Source organism: Thermobia domestica, chromosome 5 (assembly GCF_964235325.1).
Source record: "Thermobia domestica chromosome 5, izTheDome1.hap1.1, whole genome shotgun sequence".
NCBI lineage: Eukaryota > Metazoa > Arthropoda > Insecta > Zygentoma > Lepismatidae > Thermobia > Thermobia domestica.
This window is the reverse complement of record NC_137458.1, coordinates 87,861,601-87,880,190: the sequence shown is the minus strand read 5'-3', so window position 1 is coordinate 87,880,190 and position 18,590 is coordinate 87,861,601. Positions and strand designations below refer to the sequence as shown.

Genomic DNA, 18,590 nt, shown 5'->3' with positions numbered 1-18,590 from the left:
TGCGGAGAATAAACTCGATATTTTCCTATTCATATTATAAAATCGGAATACTATTTCACTCTTATACTAACACCGACAAGAATACGAACAATAAAGAAGAATATTGTCATCTTAATATTTATATTCTTTCCAACTATTTGAACCCACCGACGTGGCAAGAAATGTACTTTCAACTTTTGTTACTTACATAAAGTATCATAAACCTAAAATTATATGTGGGCTCCAAGCATGCTTGTTTTGCATCACACACTAAGTCTACAATAAAAGAACTTAAAGTACTTCTGGGAAATGGAAAAACTGAACGAAAATAAAACTTTAATTGCCTTCTTACAATATATCTTAAGCATCATTTGGGAAGGGGGGGGGGGGGGGGCATAACAGTTGATTAAATATTGCTATAATAGTAGATTAAATCCTGAGCTTTATACACAGACAGATCTTATGAACAATAACAGAAAATTATCTCCTTTAATGTATTACTCTAATATACTATCTCGTCAAACAATTTATTTTAAGTTCTTGTATTGAATGAAGTGAAACATCGTATAATACGAAATGGGTGTAAAGGCTAACATCCGGTTTTGGAGAAAACCGAAATGTCGGTTTTTCGGATTTCGGTTTTTCTAGAAACCGGTTTCCGGTTTTTATAAAAAACGGTTGTGCCCATCCCTAATTCATACTATATGATACGGTAGAACATAAGCATTATCTGCGGTGGATAGTTCTTGTAACATAGAAAGGCTTGATACGCTGTGGTACTTTTTCTGAAGTTCTATTCTTGTATTATACAACAAATGTATTTCCTTCGACTAAACCATTTGTGCCTATTCCACTTAAACAACCACATTATAATAATCCAAGTTCCGTATTCACCAGATGTTTCAGCAGATTTTGCACTTTCCTCAATGATTTTTTTGTGTTACTTAAAGGATTACATTACTGATAACTTTCCTTCACGATAGAGTTAATTATTATGTTTATTAAAATAATGTGCTTTATATTCCTTGCTTAAAATTAAATTCTTCCTTACTTCAATATTTCTTCATAAATAAATAGGATATGTGATTTGTCGGCATTTCTTCTCTTACAATTCTGAATGCCGGTAATGACAAGATAGCACAAATTTAAAACAAGGGAAACTGGACAATGTTTCATTAACCCTAAACCATTATTTCTATAGATAAGTATTTTTACAGGTAATACAAAGATAGCATTGGTTTCAAGCAAGAAATATACACAAAAAAAAAGAAAAAAAAATAGTAACCATAATAATTAATTCAACGGCGTGAAGCAAAGTTAACAATAACGTAGTTCTACAAGCAACATAAATCTAATTTTTTAAACGATAAGCACTGAGGAAATTGGAAAATTAATGCTGGAACGCCTACACGTAGAATTGCTACTTGGATGCTTTTTGGGTACTGAACGTTTATTAGATATGCATATTGTTAGTTCATTAAGTACATCAGATTATGCCTATACATAGTTCAAACTGAAATTCTGATATTGAATTCCCTGAAGTTGACTGAATTGCCATGACTAATTAAATTTTCCCTGATACACGATATCGAGAATCATCTTCGCGTAAATCTTCTTAACCCGCCATACCTCGAACACTATCATTTATGGGTAGGTTAGATAAAAATCGAGATTTTTAAATCGGTCTACATCATTCCCATAGCAATCTAACTTTTTTTTTTTTTTTTTTTTTTTTTTTTAATATAGTAGAAGTTTACTTTCTTATTGTAAGTACTTGTTCTAGGTCAAACTTCCTATGTTTGGAACACGGTGAAACATTAGTACCAAACAATAAGAATACACTGACGATACCTTCAATAACTGAACATTCTCTAAACACTCATAAACATTATATACACACAGGGGCGGATTCAAGGGGGGGGGAGATAGGGACTAAAGCCTCCCTTGACGCTCAGGTATACACTGGATAAAGCGGCAAACTATGTTTTAGCCCCTCCCTTGATCATATCCTAGATCCGCCACTGTATATACACATATATAAAATTTGGTCTATCTCTTTGATTATTTATAATCAATAAATTCATTTTTTTTTTCCTTCTGTAGCCTGTGAATTTGTTCTTTCAAAGACACCTTTCGGCGCTCCTCAAGTTTCTTCACTTCTAAAGATAATTTTCTTTCTTCAGCGTTTTTCTCATTTTCTTGTTTTCGAATCTGTCTTGATTTTTTAAGGTATTCTTCGTATCACCTACAAGCAGCTCTAATGCTTCTTAAAATCTGGTAGCATTTTCCATTGCCCTCTGAGCACGTAGATTATGCTCATGTAAATTTTCTACAGGTATGTTTTTATTTTTAGTAAACATCACTCTCCACTGCAGTATTTCCATCTGGCATAATTCCGAAAAAGGTTTATTTTCTATCAATATAGCATAAGAATATAAACCATCAAATTCTGAACATGACCATGCATTTTCTGAAAATGTTTTGATACTCAATTCTAAGACGGAATTATTTTTCATTAAAAAGCAAGATTCTATTGCACATCCAATTTTCATTATAATGACTGATTATTGAAGAAAGAAAGAAATTAAAAAGCTATACGAAGCTGACTTTTCTGTAAAATATAGCAATTTTTCCGACATATTTTCCAGGTCAGTGTGAACCCTACTATAATCTTTTTTTAATGTAAGTAATTATAAATTCGAATACATACACTGCGATCTCCCTGTCTAGATCTTCGAACTCTTTCTTCAAGTGCTTTAGCGATTTCTTTCCTATTAATCCTTTTCTTTTGCTTGAACTGTTTAGCTTTTAATGTTAAAGCTTCCAACGCCTGTAAAAAAGAAATACAATGCAAATAGTTACTCAACATTACATACATACTTCGAACTGTTTCTCAATCGTCCGTTACCAAGTTCATATAGTGATACGCTGTTTCTTTTATCTATAAAATTCTTTTAAGTTGGATTGCAACGCAATGTCTAAACATATCAAATGTCTGCTTTTCAAGGCAGCAATTTGTTAACTTTTATTTAGACATGCACTAATCATAAATACAGGAGGAGGTTAGTTTGAAAGGTCTGGGAAAGAAATTGAGAAAGAAGACCTTAAAATTACATTGTAAAAAGTCGACATTCAAATGAGCGCTATTTTATGAAATCAACGGTATACAGTGTTTCCTAATACAATGCTTATTTTTATTGTGTAAATTATAATCACTCGTATAATGTTTTAGCCAATTTTCTTCACAGTTTAACTTTACTTTTTGCCCACGAAGACTGTTTCAGAAAGTTCCCATTCCATGTCATTTTATTGAAGAATGTGGATACCATTTTTTCCCCTCACTTTCCCAAGATACAGAAATCAAACTCACACTTATCAATAGATAATATTATCTCTGATACACTACAAATCTTAATCTACTCCGCAACAGTTTCGACAGTACTTCCATCTTTTTCCAATCGGAATATCTCTGTGCTTATAGTATTCACATCGTTTATCTAAATATTCGTCTTCTTACTTCTATAGTATATTTCAAGCTATTAATGCGTTTGGAAATTATTATAGACTGAGTAGAATTGTAATCAAAAGTTTACAATAGAAGAAGGAAGATCAATATTAGGATACAAATACTGTAAGCACGTTGAAGTTGTTTCGAAATAGATTAAGGATTGTGACACATGAGCTAAGCTTCTTTTTTATAATTAAAGTATACATCAATTGCGCAGAGAAAAGGACCATTGAAACTGTTTCGGAATAAATTAAGGACTATAAAACTGACTATTTCTATAATTACAGCTTGCGTCAGTGGCGTACGAAAAAGATAGGAAAAACAGTCGAAACTGTTTCGGAATAGGTGAATGATTGATGCATTAGCTAAACTTCTTTATTTTTATAATTGCAGCATGTATCACTTCCGTACTGTGACTTGATAATTGCTCTGAGACGATATTCCTCGGTCGTAAATAAATGGCTACGATTCTCGCTTTAGAAGTGGAAGACTATCCTGACTCAAGGCGACAAGTCATGTTCGGACCTCACTACAAACTATAGATTTAGTATGTATCACATAGCCATTGAAATGTGTTGACTAAACAGATAAACGCTATTCATCAGAATATGATGGGCTGAAAGCTTTTAAACCTACAATTTAATTGGAAAAATTAACTTTATGTATAGACACAATTTCATGGTAGCAAGGGAGGAATAAGAAAAATAAAACATAAACTTGATGTCTACAATGTAAACAAATAAGTAGTCTCAGAACTGTAAAGCTAATCTAAGATCTCATGTTTGGGCAATCGTTTATGTACGCTCGCTAACGATAATTGTAATAAAGTTACTATTCAACAGAAACATAATTTGAAATTTTAAAACATTGAGTTATATTGATAGATCGATCCTCTTTCTTTCTTTCTTTTGGAAGCATTCAGTGGTCGAATGGTTACCTCTGGCGTGTGGGATCCCTTGTTCGATCGTCGGACAAGTAGGTTTGTGGTGGACAACATTGTGTCCGTGAGAATTCTTGGGGTATTTGTTCTCACCTTCTCATTCCAATTATTCTATGATTATTCACTTGCCTTAATCATCAGACTCCCTTAGCCTAAAAGGCATAATCGTAGGACAATATATATAATTGAAACCTCCAGCCTGGGAAACACGTCAAAGTCGTGTGATATTAGGGATTGTGCAATACCCACTGATTTGCAACATTTTATATACATATATATAATGCAAAAAAGGAAAATATTTACAGCAGTTACCTTAAAATATTTTTTTAAAAAATAACAAAAGCTGTCCTTTCCTCCATTCGCACTTGTGCTTGCTTAGCACTTTATGTAATGTTCTCAGGCAAGAAATGTCTTAAAATGCTTACAAAAAGGCTACTTGTGCCTTAAAAAACTCTACTTCTTGGCCTTCTGTTTGCGTTCGAAGCTCGTGCATAGTTCGTGCTCTGGGCAAGAGAGGGAGGGAAGAGGAGGTCAGTTGCACACGAGTGGTTTTCTCAAATACGTATATTTACTATTCTGGGCAGTACTTAAGCCAGAGGGAAAATCATAAACTCAGCCAGTGTACAATGGATATATACTGATATACATTTACACGTTAACGGAGGTTATCAGTAATATTTCAAGCTTTCTGCTTTGCTATATAAGGTGTTCCATGAATGAAGGGTATAGTAACAGAACCTTGCCGGATTCCGGGTGTAAAGTTTACCACTGTATCGTCATTTCTTATCCACTTTCGCACAATAACATAATCTATGGGGTATTCAGCAAAATAGTTTACACCTATAAAACTATATTTGGCTTATTGGCAACATTCAACCAAATTTCCGTAATGTTCTATTTCTCCAACGTCCTAATTCAATTCTTACTAACTATTTAAAAACAATTGCCATACTAAAAAAAACAGAAGCTGGCATTAATTTCGTGACCTTTTGGGTCAACCTTCAGTTGATATCAAAGTTACCAACCAAGTAAATAAACATACAGGGTGGCTAGAAAGTCCCGTTACACCCGAACTAAATGCGTGTACCAGTGTAAGATGTTAAGATATTTAAGATTTGAACATCCTGATCATTGATATTTCGCCAGTGCTCCTCGTGTGGATTGTCACCTGATTGTCGCGTAACTTTCCACGGAGGGAGGAAAATAAAGTCTGTGCGTTGACCAATTCATTGTCCCTTCTTTCCGTGTTTGGTGAACAACAATGTAAGATACCAGTGACTTCACTGTGGAGCAGGCTGGACCCACCTGGGTTTTTGACCTTTTTGTTAGTATATTATTGGTACAACTAAGGTGATTACATTTAAAGTGATTTTTATCAGATCTTGGACTTTCCTTGGGCGAATTAGATGCTTTCATGTTAAAGTATACAACACCATTCAACGTTAGACCTATATAAAATTCTGAATGCATTGCACGGATAAAAAAGCTTACTTTAGCTTGAGATAATTACAGAACAAATAAATGTATGGATTGTGTTCATAGCCTACTTGAAGTAAAATATGCAATTTTATATTTTAGAAAATACTTTCCGTGAATAGTGTGCTCGGTGACGTCGGGGGACGTTATCTCCCATACATTTGACGAGTTTAAGGTCATAGGTGCCTGTACCATAAGTAACTATGTAAATACATTTGTATTATTTCATATATTTGATGGTAACACAAGTATTCTTACGTAAAACTTTGTTCTCTAACAACAGTAGTGTAATTCCGTCATTAGTTGCTACTCTTCAAATAAGCATTCTGTAGAATCAACACCAGCAATAGCGTAAAAATTCTTGTCATATTTAAGAAGCTTAATGCTCGAAGACTACAGGGTCGTATCCAAAAGTAGTAGAACTTTTTTTTTTTTTTTTTTTTTTTTGTTTGTTTGTTTGTTTAAGTATTGAACATTTTGGTACATCGACTTAATACTCTTCAAAATAGGCCCCTTGGGCATTCACACACTTCTGGTAGCGAGCCTTCCAGGTCGCGAAGGCCTTCGGGATGCCGTTCAGCGCCCTCGTCGTCGCCACTTGGACCGCTTCCACCGAGTCGAAACGATGCCCCTTGAGCTGCCTCTTGATACGGAGGAACAGGAAGAAGTCCGGCGGTGCTACATCAGGGCTGTAGGGGGGTGAGGCAACGTGGAAACGCTGAATTTGGTCAGGAGATCCCTCACAATCCACGCACCGTGGCACAGCGCGTTGTCATGGTGGAGCTTCCATTTCTACTCCAGGTCTGGTCGCACGCGTGTGATCCGGTTTCGCAGCCGTGTGAGCACTTCCACGTAAAATTTTGCATTTACACTCTGTCCAGGAGGTACAAACTCCCTGTGGACAATGTCACGACGGTCAAAAAATGCAATCAACATCGATTTCACTTTCGATCGACATTCTGGCTTTGTTTTTACGGCGTGATTGTGCGGCTCATGGTATCCTCCTTGTAGGCCTGCGTAAGCATGTCCTTGGTTTCGGTCGCTGATTTTCCCAGTTTGACGCAAAACTTGACGGCGTACCGCTGCTGAAATTTCGCTCCATCGCAACTGACGACGAGGCGTCACAACAGGAGGTCACTAACATAGTGGTCCACACTAAACTAACGCACGCAGGCGACAGCCGCCGGTCGACACCTGTTCCCAAGGTTCCCCTCCATAACATCCGACCTTGTAGCCCCCCTACATTGCTCTGCGCGCACGAGAAAAAAATCTGTCCTACTACTTCTGGATACGACCCTGTATGTAACTCTATTATTTCGAGTGCTGAATTCAAACTTCCGTACTAGTGAAAGTGTCGATGTACAGCAAAGAAAGCTACATTTTCGGGGGAAACACGTCTTGAAAGAAGTGCTCGGGAAATTTCCGCAATTGAATGCACAATGCATCGGAAGTGAATACTTCAACAATAAAATTATTCATTTTAAGCTGAAAGATATTTAATTTCATTTAAGGCAGTTTGAAAAACTTACTTTATAAAATGTGAATTAAAGGGATGCGCACGAGACGAATTGAGACAGAATTTTCCTGACAAAATTCTAGTCGAGTTACAGCTCTTCCAATAGAAAAATATACATTTTTCGAGTCGAGACATCACCTTTACAGCACATTTTCAAGACGAGACAGTCTCAAATCTTCTCTCGTGCGCATCCCTAGTGAATTATCTCTTTGTTAATTGTTTTAAATTCATTTTCAGGAAAGAACCGCTTGCTAGTGCTAGGGAAATTCCCGTAATTGAACGCGCTAAGTATCGGAAGTAAACTTCAAAAACAAAACCATTTATTTTACACTGTAAAATATGTACCATGAATATCTTTGTTTTAAATTAATATATTTAGTATTCATATTTGGCGAACGTTATTAAGGCTCATGGGATGACTTGATCTACACTTGTTCGTTTGTCTGCCTGTACCATACACACATTACAGGGTACAACTTCCGGTCTTAAATTTTCAGGGTACAAGCACGAGACACACTAAATTTCCTGTATAGATTTTGGCGGCATACCAACGTAAAATTTCAAAATGGCGGCATTTTTTCTTTTCAAAATAGCGAGTATTCACACATGGCGTAATTTTGGGTCTTTTGAATAGAAATTTTCAGAGCAGAAGCACAAGACACACTAAATTAGCTGTATATATATTTTGGCGGCCATCCAGCGTAAAATTTTAAATTGGCGGCCATTTTTCAACTAGAGGGTATCCACGCTACAGGATGCAATTTTCGGACTTTTAAGTTTAAATTTTGAGGATAGAAGCAAGACGTACTAAATTTGCCGTGTAGATTTTCTCGGCGATTCAATGTAAAATTTCAAAACAGTAGTGAACAGAATATTGTTGCAAGTTGCGACAATGACAATATTGAAATATAAATCAAATTTGAACACTTTTACCCCAAAAACATTGAAATATTTCGAAAAAAACAATTAAACCCGAAAAAATCCAATTAAACCCGAAAAAACCCATATGGGCCCAGGTGGGTTGGGCTTTTTCAAAGATACCCGGGTTTTTTCAAACCCTGCTGTGAAGGAGCGCTTAGTGAGAAGTGTGTGAGTCCATGAACGGCAGCACAACAACGAAAATATGCTGCAAGTGATGAATAGGTTTCGTAAACGGTTCAGTAAGGAGTCACCATGTCGTCAGACTTTGATCACGTGGGAAAAGAAAGCTCCTTCTGATCGTTTATCAACCTGAAAGAAAATGTGTGCAGAAGTTAAAGCGTCAGTGATGCGTTCACCCTGCCAGTCGACTAGAAAGTGTTCTGCAGGACGTGAAATTGCAAGGAAGCACAATGCAGCTCCACAGATGTAAAGGGTCTTTCTGGCCACTCTGTATTTAAATTTATTGTAATGGATCTATTCAACCTATTACATGTCTCTAAACTGTTACGAAGACATAAAAAGAAACAAAAAAGTTTTTGTTCATGTTGTTTAAAAATATAAACGAAGTTAATTGTTCTTTACTCTAGTTTAAAGAAACGAACATGTTCCTTCGGGACACTAGCATTTACATACTTTAACTTTCATTATATTCGCAATAAAAAGAGGACAAGAAAAGTTACTCTTGTCCCACTTCAAAAAGCTATTGTATCATTTCTACTAAGGCTTTAGCTTAAAATAATAATAATAAACGTTACAGTATAGCCGATAAAAACTGAATACTCACAAATATAAAAATCTTTGTAATATAGAAGAATAATTGTAATAAAAAAATATTATTTCCTCTATGTGCAAAAGGAATCTGAGGCAATGAATTCGCATTCCTATATGACCTCCAATGGTGATTTGTTTTTATCTATCTTTGTTTATTATACTTACCGATAGGCTACCTGCAAATCGGATGAATGTATTAGAGTACGTAAAGCAGCCCTTCTTACACAGATCACACAGTGACACTGTTCTCGTAATCATGATTAACCTGCACAAAAGAGAAGAAAACAATGGTTTCAAAATGTTAATAGCAAAGTTGTACAACTATACAAAAACACTCCCCTTCCCGGCGGGAGCTTATGTGGTTCGGATTTCACGTTAATCAGTAGGTCCACGTCTCATATCGCCTCGCTGCTGAAAGGGACGCTACACTAAAATCAACTCAACTCAAAAGCACTCCCCAGCTGAAGGTATTAAAAAATTATTATAAATTAAGAAGTATTTTTGGAATTTAATAGAACAGCAATAAACATGGATTTTACAGCTACACTAGTAACATGTGTGGACTACAGCTTAACGTGGGATCCGAACCACATGAGCTTCTGAAAGGAATCGAACTCGGATATCCTATGTCAGAGGTGCGTACGCTAATATCTTCAATTTCCTGAGAACCCGAGATTCCTCATATAGGGTTTAACCCTTACTAAAGTAGGCAAAGACACGATTAAAAATATATCCAGGACGATTAAAATTAAGCCATGCTCTTCAGAGATACTGGAACCCCAGTCGATTGCAACTAATGATCCGGAGACGAACGCCCGAGAACATTCAACTGCTGAAAGATAACGATGGTAAAATACATTTTAGGAAGAGAAACATGACCGAATCAAACCTCTCAGCCACGCGAGAGCTCCCTAAAATTTTAAATATAGTCGAATGTTCAGCTCAACATTCCGTAGTATATAATGGGTATTGCAGTAGTTTTGGCGCACTACATTTTGGAAGATGTACAGGTAAGATTCAATACTTTGCATGAAAAGACATGGCTGTAAGGAACAAATTTGTGCAAGCGACAGAATTAAATACAAAATAATACAGCTATATTTTAGGCTTACAAGTGCTTTACGACGGGTACTGTACGTGAGTACATATGAAAGATGACTCTATTAGATGTAGTATATCTTTGCACAGTGTACAGAGAGTGTATTTTATGTTTACAAGTGAAACGTTACTAGTTGAAACGGCATTAGTGGTGTATCGCCGGACAAATTTGAAAATTAAAAAAATAAATAAAAATAAAAATCCAAAACTTAAAGCATTCGGTTAGATTAAATTAAGTTACATTTGGTTAGGGGCATAAAAACTAAAATACAAAAACACAAACCAACATGTGTTAGGTGGCCTCTAAAAGCACGAACGCTATCTGAGTCAGAGCGAAGAGGAGCTGGTGAGCCCGCGCGGTAGCGCATCCGAGGGGAACAAGCGCGTCAGCGACGGTGGGTATACGCGTAAACGAAATGAGTGAAAACATGTCGGTTTTGGCAATCATCCCAATTTCAATAGCACTTGTCATGGTTTCATACTAGTAACGCTTCACTTGTAAACATAAAATACAGCTTCTGTACGCTTCGCAGAAATACATTGTCGTTGAGTTAGAAGTCACTTACCTTCAAAACTTAGACTTGTAAACTTCTGCAATTTCAAGAAGAAAATCGTGTACAACAGCTTTTTACCTGTCGCTCGTCATTTTTGAATAGTTCTATATAACTCACACATGGTATGTCACACCCTTGATATACACGTGCCATTTCCACACTGCCTTTCGCGCCACTACATCATAATAAATGAACCTCTGCGCGAAATAGTCCATCCGCCTCCACATACAGTGCCGCTTACAACAACTAAAACAACCACTTTCTTAACTTTTACCTTTCCCCTTACGATTTTCACTCACTCTCCATCATAAACTTAAATAAATTCTCCAACTGAACCGAGAAATTTCCTAAAAGTGACCCGACGCTGCAACACGTAACCCGTATGAAATCATGACAAGTGCTATTGAAACTTGTATCATTATCGAAACCTACTACTTTTCACTAAACTCGCTGACGCACCCGCTCCCTTCGAAAGCACCATGTGCGGGTCAATAAGCTTTTCTCCTCCTTTGACTTGCTTAGATAGCGTTCGTGCCTTTTAGTGGTAACATACCACAGGTTCATTGTGTTATTTGCACTGTACATTTTCAACACGGTCAATGTTCCGTTAAGGGGGTCCAGTAATTTCTTTCACCCGAAATTTGCAATTTCTCCACTTCTTTCCATTGATTTTCGTTTGATTACATAATATAACGTTATATTAGGTTAGGTTAGGTTTGGACCCCCTTAACGGAACATGGACCTTCAACACTTACTTCTGGCAGCCCCCTTGAATTTTATCTATGCCATTGGAATTGGAATGTTTCTCTATTTTCTAATAATTTATAGTACGTATTCACCTTGAATATCATTAAGCATTTCCTTTCTCCGATAACTAAAGAAACTACTTTCAAGAGTTCCAGTCATAATTACAAATAAAAGAAAAACATCCTTGCAGGAACTAACTTACCAATTGGAACGCTTTCCTGGATTTGTTTCTTTTAATTAACTACTATTACAGTCAAACCAAGAAACAGAACTATCTTAATTTGTATCACCTGCTCTCCTATTCTCTCACTTGTTTTTCAGTGTTTGCACAAGAAAGTCCATTTCTTGTGCAAGGCAAAAAAATTCGCTTCAGTACAAGGTATCCGCCATGCGACTATATGCCCAAGTATATGCCCATTTATCAATATTTCTTTTTCTTCTTCTTCTTCTTCTTCTCTCATCTTTTTCGATACAGTGATGCCAAGCTGAAACTCTATAAAATCCCATCTCCAGAGATTTAAAAAAATTAATTTTGCATCCTAATTTCACACATTCCATTATTATTATTATTATTATTATTATTATTATTATTATTATTATTATTATTATTATTATTATTATTATTATTATTATTATTATTATTTTTTTTTTTTGGAATTTTTGGGTGAATTATCAATGAATTTCGATCTTCTTCATTTATAAAAGAGTTCATGAATAACCAGGCCCGTATTTATATAATTTTCGCCCCTGTGCTATAAATAATTTGCCTCCCGGCGCACGAAATTCCCGCTCCCCTCATCTCGAAAACGACCACTATTACAGTTTCTGGGTTCGCTAAGATGAATAGTGACAATTTTAATCCAATTCAACTTCAAGGCCATACTCCACTCCCCAGGGAGGGTGCGAGATTGTAAAAGTAATCTAAAACGACAGTATTATTGTTGAATTCATAGTTGTCGATGTCGCTGAGTTTAACGGTATCAGTTTTCATGAGGTTCAAGTTCATCCCCACCCCTTGGGGTGGGTGGGAGAGGATGATATTTTAAAAATAATCAGATAAGCTACATAATTAGTAACTACTCTAATTAGAGCGAATTGAATACATTAACATATATCTCACGCTTGCGTGGGACTCTGTGGGTTGCTAGTTTTAAATATTACTTTATTGTGAATCTTATTAAAAAATCCAAAATTTTGCCGCCCTCTAAATTCTGCCGCCCAGCACTCGAGTACAGAATACCACTTACCTAAATACGGGCCTGTGAATAACTATTATCCTTAGTCAAGAAGAAATATATTTTGTTATGTTGTTAGAAATGCAGTCCACATCTTTGTACGATTACTTCAGGGGTGTAGCCAAGGGGAGCCCATCGGGGCCAGGCCCCCCCAAATGGATTCCTGGGCCCCCAAATTACCAGCTTTTAAAAAAAAATTAGTAAAATTATCTCGCTTCATTCATTTAAAAGTAACAAATTTTACTGACAATTAACCCTTTGGGGATCTTATGGTACAATTTGTACCACACGGGATGTTTCATGGTACATTGCGTTATAACTCTCCTATTTGAGCTTTTTCGTCCGTTTTTTTTTTTTTTTTTTTTTTTTTGTTTATTTGTTTGTTTGTTTTTCAAGTCCAGAAGCATTGTAGAAGACATTACGTATGGTTTCACACCTTCCTGCGTCGAGACAGGAGGTGATGACGTCATAAGTCTAAAATTTTTATTTTCGAGTAATACTTTTTGGGGGGTTTATGTAAAGTATTTTTGGCGGGCTTATTTTTGCACGTAGAAGATTGAAATTTTGCACAAATATGCAGTCCAACGAGTAGTATTTACCAGATTTTTTTTTCAGATTTCTGCGTTAAAACAGGGGGGGATCCAGAGGGTAAAAAATTTGAAAAAAGGGATATTTTTACCCAAAAATCCGGTTTTTCCTCATTTTCACGCCTTAGATACATGATGGAGACAAGTGAATGGTACCGCCTGAAAGGCAGTACTATTCTGAAGGGAATGATATGAGACACATGGCCCTAGGGTAATTAGGGAAGTGTCAGGGAATTTTTACCAAAATATACTTCTGTATAGGTTAATTTTGGACATTTTCGGTATTATTTTTTTGCGGGCTTATTTTTGCACGTAGAAGATTGGAATTGTGCACAAACTTTCAGTCCACCGAATAGTATGTACCAGATTTTTTTCTGATTTCTGCGTTAAAACAGGGGGGTACAGAGGGGCTAAACCTTGAAAAGGGAAATTTTACCAAAAATCCCTTTCACGGGATTTTCCCGCCTCAGATACATGATGGGAACAAGTGAATTGTATTGCCTGAAAGGCAGTTCTATTCTGAAGAGAATGATGGGCGAAACATGACCCTAGGGTAATTAGGGATGTCTCAGAGAATGTTTAAAAATTTCCCTCTGTATACGGGAATATTGGGCATTGTCGGTATATTTTTTTTGGCGGGCTTACTTTTGCACCTGGAAAATTGGAATTGTGCATAAACATTCAGCCCACCGAGTAGTATTTACCAGATTTTTTTCAGATCTCTGCGTTAAAACGGGGGGTCCAGCGGGGGTTAAAAGTTGAAAAAAGGATATTTAGACCCAAAAAATCCCGTTTTTCCTCATTTTCCCGCCTTAAATACATGATGGAGACACGTGAATCATACAGCCTGAAAGGCAGTTCTAAGCTGAAGAGAATGATGGGCGAAACATGATCCTAGGGTAATTAGGGATGTCTCAGGAAATTTTTTACCTGAGATCATGGTGTTTTACGGTAATTTGGGGCATGGTGGGAATTCCTGATAAAATTTCTCCCGCCCTTGGTATTCAAAATAGAAACTTGAAATTTGGCACACACATTCAGTATACCAAGTACTATTTGTCAGAATTTTTTTTAGATGGCTACGTTCATACAGGGCCGCTCCAGAGGGGCCCAAAGTGCGAGAAAAAATTTCCGTCGGAAAGTTTCCCTTTGACATCATTTTTCCCGCTCCTGGTATATGGTATGAGCATGCAAGTGGTATCATTTGAAAGCCAGCTCCATTCTGAAGAGAATGAGGTATAAACCATGATCATAGGATAAATAGTGACGATGCAGTAGCTGCTTGACTGAAAGCCTAAAAAATAGCCCAAAAAACCAGGTGCCGGAAAGGGTTAATAATTTACGGTAAAATAGTATGGTGAAATATTGTTTTTCCATACCGATCGATAAATAGTATAGTATCTCTTCCTTATACCGGTCGAAAAATAGGATACTTTTTTGTGACAGCAAATTACACAATTTACTGCGATTTATATTTCACAGTTTGAAGACAAACGTTTTAACAAGGTACCACAAATACAGCCATAAAACAAAGGTACTGAACTGATTTGTAAGTTCAGTATATTTTTATATGCTTTAACAAGTGTTTTAAGACATAGAGGATGGAAAATTTGGTGAGAAACAATGTTTTTATTCAATTTGGATTTCATTCGCTCTCTCTTTTATTTCTACTCAGTGTAATAAAATAATTTTTTAGTCACAAATAATAAATAATTATTTTTGTCAGGAAACCATAAAGAAATTAAGTGAAATTTCAAAGAAAATCAATCTTGTGTAGATAGGTTCTGTATACAAGGTCTTAAATTTAAATATAAAGGTAAGCAAGAAAAGTTCTGTCGCTTTTACACCCACCACCTTTGAACATCAATATGTCACCTAACCTGGAAGATCAAAAATAGTCCCTATCAGCATCGACGACCTTCTGAAAACGTTCTGGAAAGCCATAGAATCCATCGCGGTAGAACTTGGTGGGCCGTGAAACGAAGAATATATCAGGTGCATTTTGGACTTTTACTAGGGATTTGAACTGGCGTCCTCTAAGGTGATTGTCCAAAGAGTAGAACAGATGATAATCGGACGGTGCAATACCCGGGAAATATAGTGGTTGCAATATTGTTTCCCATCCAAGGCGGAGAATGGTGTCCTGAGTCATCCTAGTAGTGTTGCCACGAGACGAGACGAGACGAGACTTCAGACGGTCTCGTCTCGTGCAAAGCATGTCTCGTCTCGAAAAAATGTGCTCGTCCCGTCTCGTGAGGTTGTCCCGTCTCATCAGGTCTCGTCTCGTTTGTCTCGTTTTGTCTCGTAAGAAAATATAGCAGCATACCATGGGAACGAATGTAAAACGTAGCAGACTGCACCATGCTAATCAAGATACAACTAAGTTACAAGTATTACCCAGAACACACAAGACAAGAAATGTCACGGTAGCTACACCGTAAAGCCTTCACCTCTTGTGTATGTGGTAGTCGGTTCGATCTCGGTTAGTGCCATGTGAGCTTTGTGGGGGACAAACATCGAATGTATGTGGGGACCGCTGTGGCTCAGTGCTAGAGCGTTCACCTCTGGTACTTGGGGTCTCGGGTTCGATCCCAGCCCCCGCCAAATGAACTTTGTGGTGGACAAATACCGTGTGCGAGGATTTTCTCGGGGTTTTCCCTTTTTATCCGACTTTCTTCATTCCACCATTTCATTCATTACTCATCATCACCGTCTCTTTAGCCTAACCGGCATAATCGTGGGACATAAAACTCAAAGATTTCTTTTCATTTCATTTTATTTTTCGAATGTGTGTATTTTTTTGAAGTTGTCTAGTATCCTCCCACTTTCTTCATTCCACTAATTTTCCCATCATCATCCATTCTGGGTGGGCAAAAGTTGCCTAAAGGTCTTAAAAATAAATTCAAATAAGCTCACAAGGCAAGGACAAATAGTTTACACGATAATATATCTCTGCTGTAAGTTGTCTGAGGTTTCTCGACCCTGAGGTTTTTATTATTATTATTATTATTATTATTCTGAAACATTGAAATTTGTTTCACCAGTTTCAATACACGAATATACAGTAAATTGCTCATAGGTACGTCGAAGATGAAGACATTAATGTCAGATAATGTTTACACGACAAGCAAAGTTCGATGTAAAGGTGTCACCATCCCCGACACTATCGTATACTATCAGCCCACTTGCTTCATAGTGTCTGTATATATATATATATATATATATATATATATATATATATATATATATATATATATATATATATATATATATATATAGAGAGAGAGAGAGAGAGAGAGAGAGATGGAAAGATATATAGATAAATAGAGAGATAGATATGTGTGTACACTTTGGTTTCATATATATTTTAGCCTTTAGGCTTCACAGTGTTAACCCATATCAATCCAAAAACTACTTTCCATTTTAGCATGTTTAGATTTGTTGCAATTATTAAAAAAAAAACACCTTGGAACCAAATAATTTTATTGAGTAATGGAAAGTATTTGATTGAAATTTTATATGTTACTGCACAGTAAGCTCCACTTAAAGTGCCATAGTAATGGGAGCTGAACGACACATCGGATGAAAGAATGCTTGGGGCCAGTCTACACCTCCATGGTACAAATCTGTTCCCATAACCGCCGGGTGTATGCCACTATATGGTGGTTGCCCCGTTTGTGTAACAAACTCATGACAGTACACCCAGATTTGCTAGTGGTCTAAAAAAAAAGTCGATTTTTGGGTGGCTATTTTGGATTAAAGTTTCTTATATTGTCGTGATCTATTCGCAATCATACAACTTACATCTTCATACCAAGCCGAGCGGTCTGCGGTGATAGACCATCGGCTTGAAAGCCCCGGGTTGAATCCCGGAAGGGTCATGTGTATGGATTTTAACAGCATTTGTTTTTTCGTATTGTGTCAGGGGGCGAAATCGTACGAGATAAAAGGATTTCAGTCTGAAAAAAATGGAGAGAATATCCTCCCCAGGATACTTTCGTGGGAGTAAGGAATTAGTAAAAATATAGAATATACATTTTATAGCAGGTTTAAAATTACGGTTTGGGTATTCTATTTCTTTTCTGTTAATTATGTTCTTCAATGTTCGAATTTTGATCATTCTCATGATATTTTCTGCTTTCAACGGAGTTCATGAATATTATACCAAATGTTTTTTACACTCTGTAAGAAACCATTTCTGAAGATAATTCAGGTCCTAATGAATATTATTCACTAGGAAAGGGAAGTATCCCTTTCCTCTCAACATGGAAGCAGAGGACAATTTCGCACTCTGGTCAGATCAAACATTTCCGCGTAACAAAACGAAGGTCCCCCTGTAAAACCTCTTATTGTTAGTAAGTTAACCTCTAAAGTTATTGTTAGTATCATAAATTTGCTGAAAGTAAACAATTTGAAGGGTTCGTCGATAATATCTTTGCTTTCTTTGTCCTTCGCGCGCCTTCCAAACGAAGAGGTGGATTTTACAACATGACTGCTGTATAATAAGCTAGCGATTGGTAAAATGGTAAAAGTGTGTTTTTATGTGTATGTGGTGTGTGTGTGTGTGTGAGAGAGAGAGAGAGAGAGAGAGAGAGAGAGAGAGGATAAAATTTTAGTTGCAAGATGACATACTTCAATTACCGTTTTCAGTTAATTTCGGTTCATATAGCAAAAAGAATACCGCCACCAGAGAATAAAGACAAGTGTAGTCTGTTCTGTCCTCTTCCGCCATCTCAGCCAGAACTTTCAACTACAGCCTGTAATGAGTGTAGACCTTACCCAGTTTTCAAATTGAATAGATGGTAGTGGTAGCTCGGTTTCTTGACCTTGTAAAAATCTTCTCTGTCTTTGATTTTGTTTGTCATCATTCCAGCCAGAAATGGAAAAAATGAGAATTCCTCAGTTTACAGCAAGGGGGATTGGGGACAAGACATTAAGGATGATATTCCTAGAAGCTCATGTGTCACGATTGTTTCATTCAATAGACAGAAGACACTTTTCTACGAAGGCTTTTCAACATGTTTTCTCACAAAGGGGATTTTCCTTTTGCAATCTATATGACCACTGGCAATTTCAATCTTGGCCATTCCCGCCAGCGTTTTCATTTTCGAGACACGAGACGAGACGAGACATTTCACGAGACGTCCCGTCTCGTCTTGTGTCTCGTCTAAAAGGGTTCTGTCTCGTCTCGTTTACGAGACGAGACAACACTACATCCTAGCCACGTGGGACTTAGCGTTGTCCCGTAAACGAGGATC

General features: G+C 36.8%; 1 protein-coding gene across 1 annotated transcript in view; it reads right to left on the bottom strand.

Moving 5' to 3' along the window:
• Dbp21E2 (putative ATP-dependent RNA helicase Dbp21E2) overlaps positions 1–11,946 on the bottom strand; it is a 79,277-nt gene extending 67,331 nt beyond the window's left edge. The window contains exons 1-3 of the mRNA XM_081758794.1: positions 11,713–11,946; positions 9,277–9,376; positions 2,690–2,809 (exon numbers count right to left, since the gene is read on the bottom strand). Coding sequence (XP_081614920.1) covers positions 2,690–2,809; positions 9,277–9,369 — 213 coding nt within the window. The 5' untranslated portion in view covers positions 9,370–9,376; positions 11,713–11,946. The remainder of the gene's footprint in view (positions 1–2,689; positions 2,810–9,276; positions 9,377–11,712) is intronic.
• Positions 11,947–18,590: the final 6,644 nt, after the last annotated feature.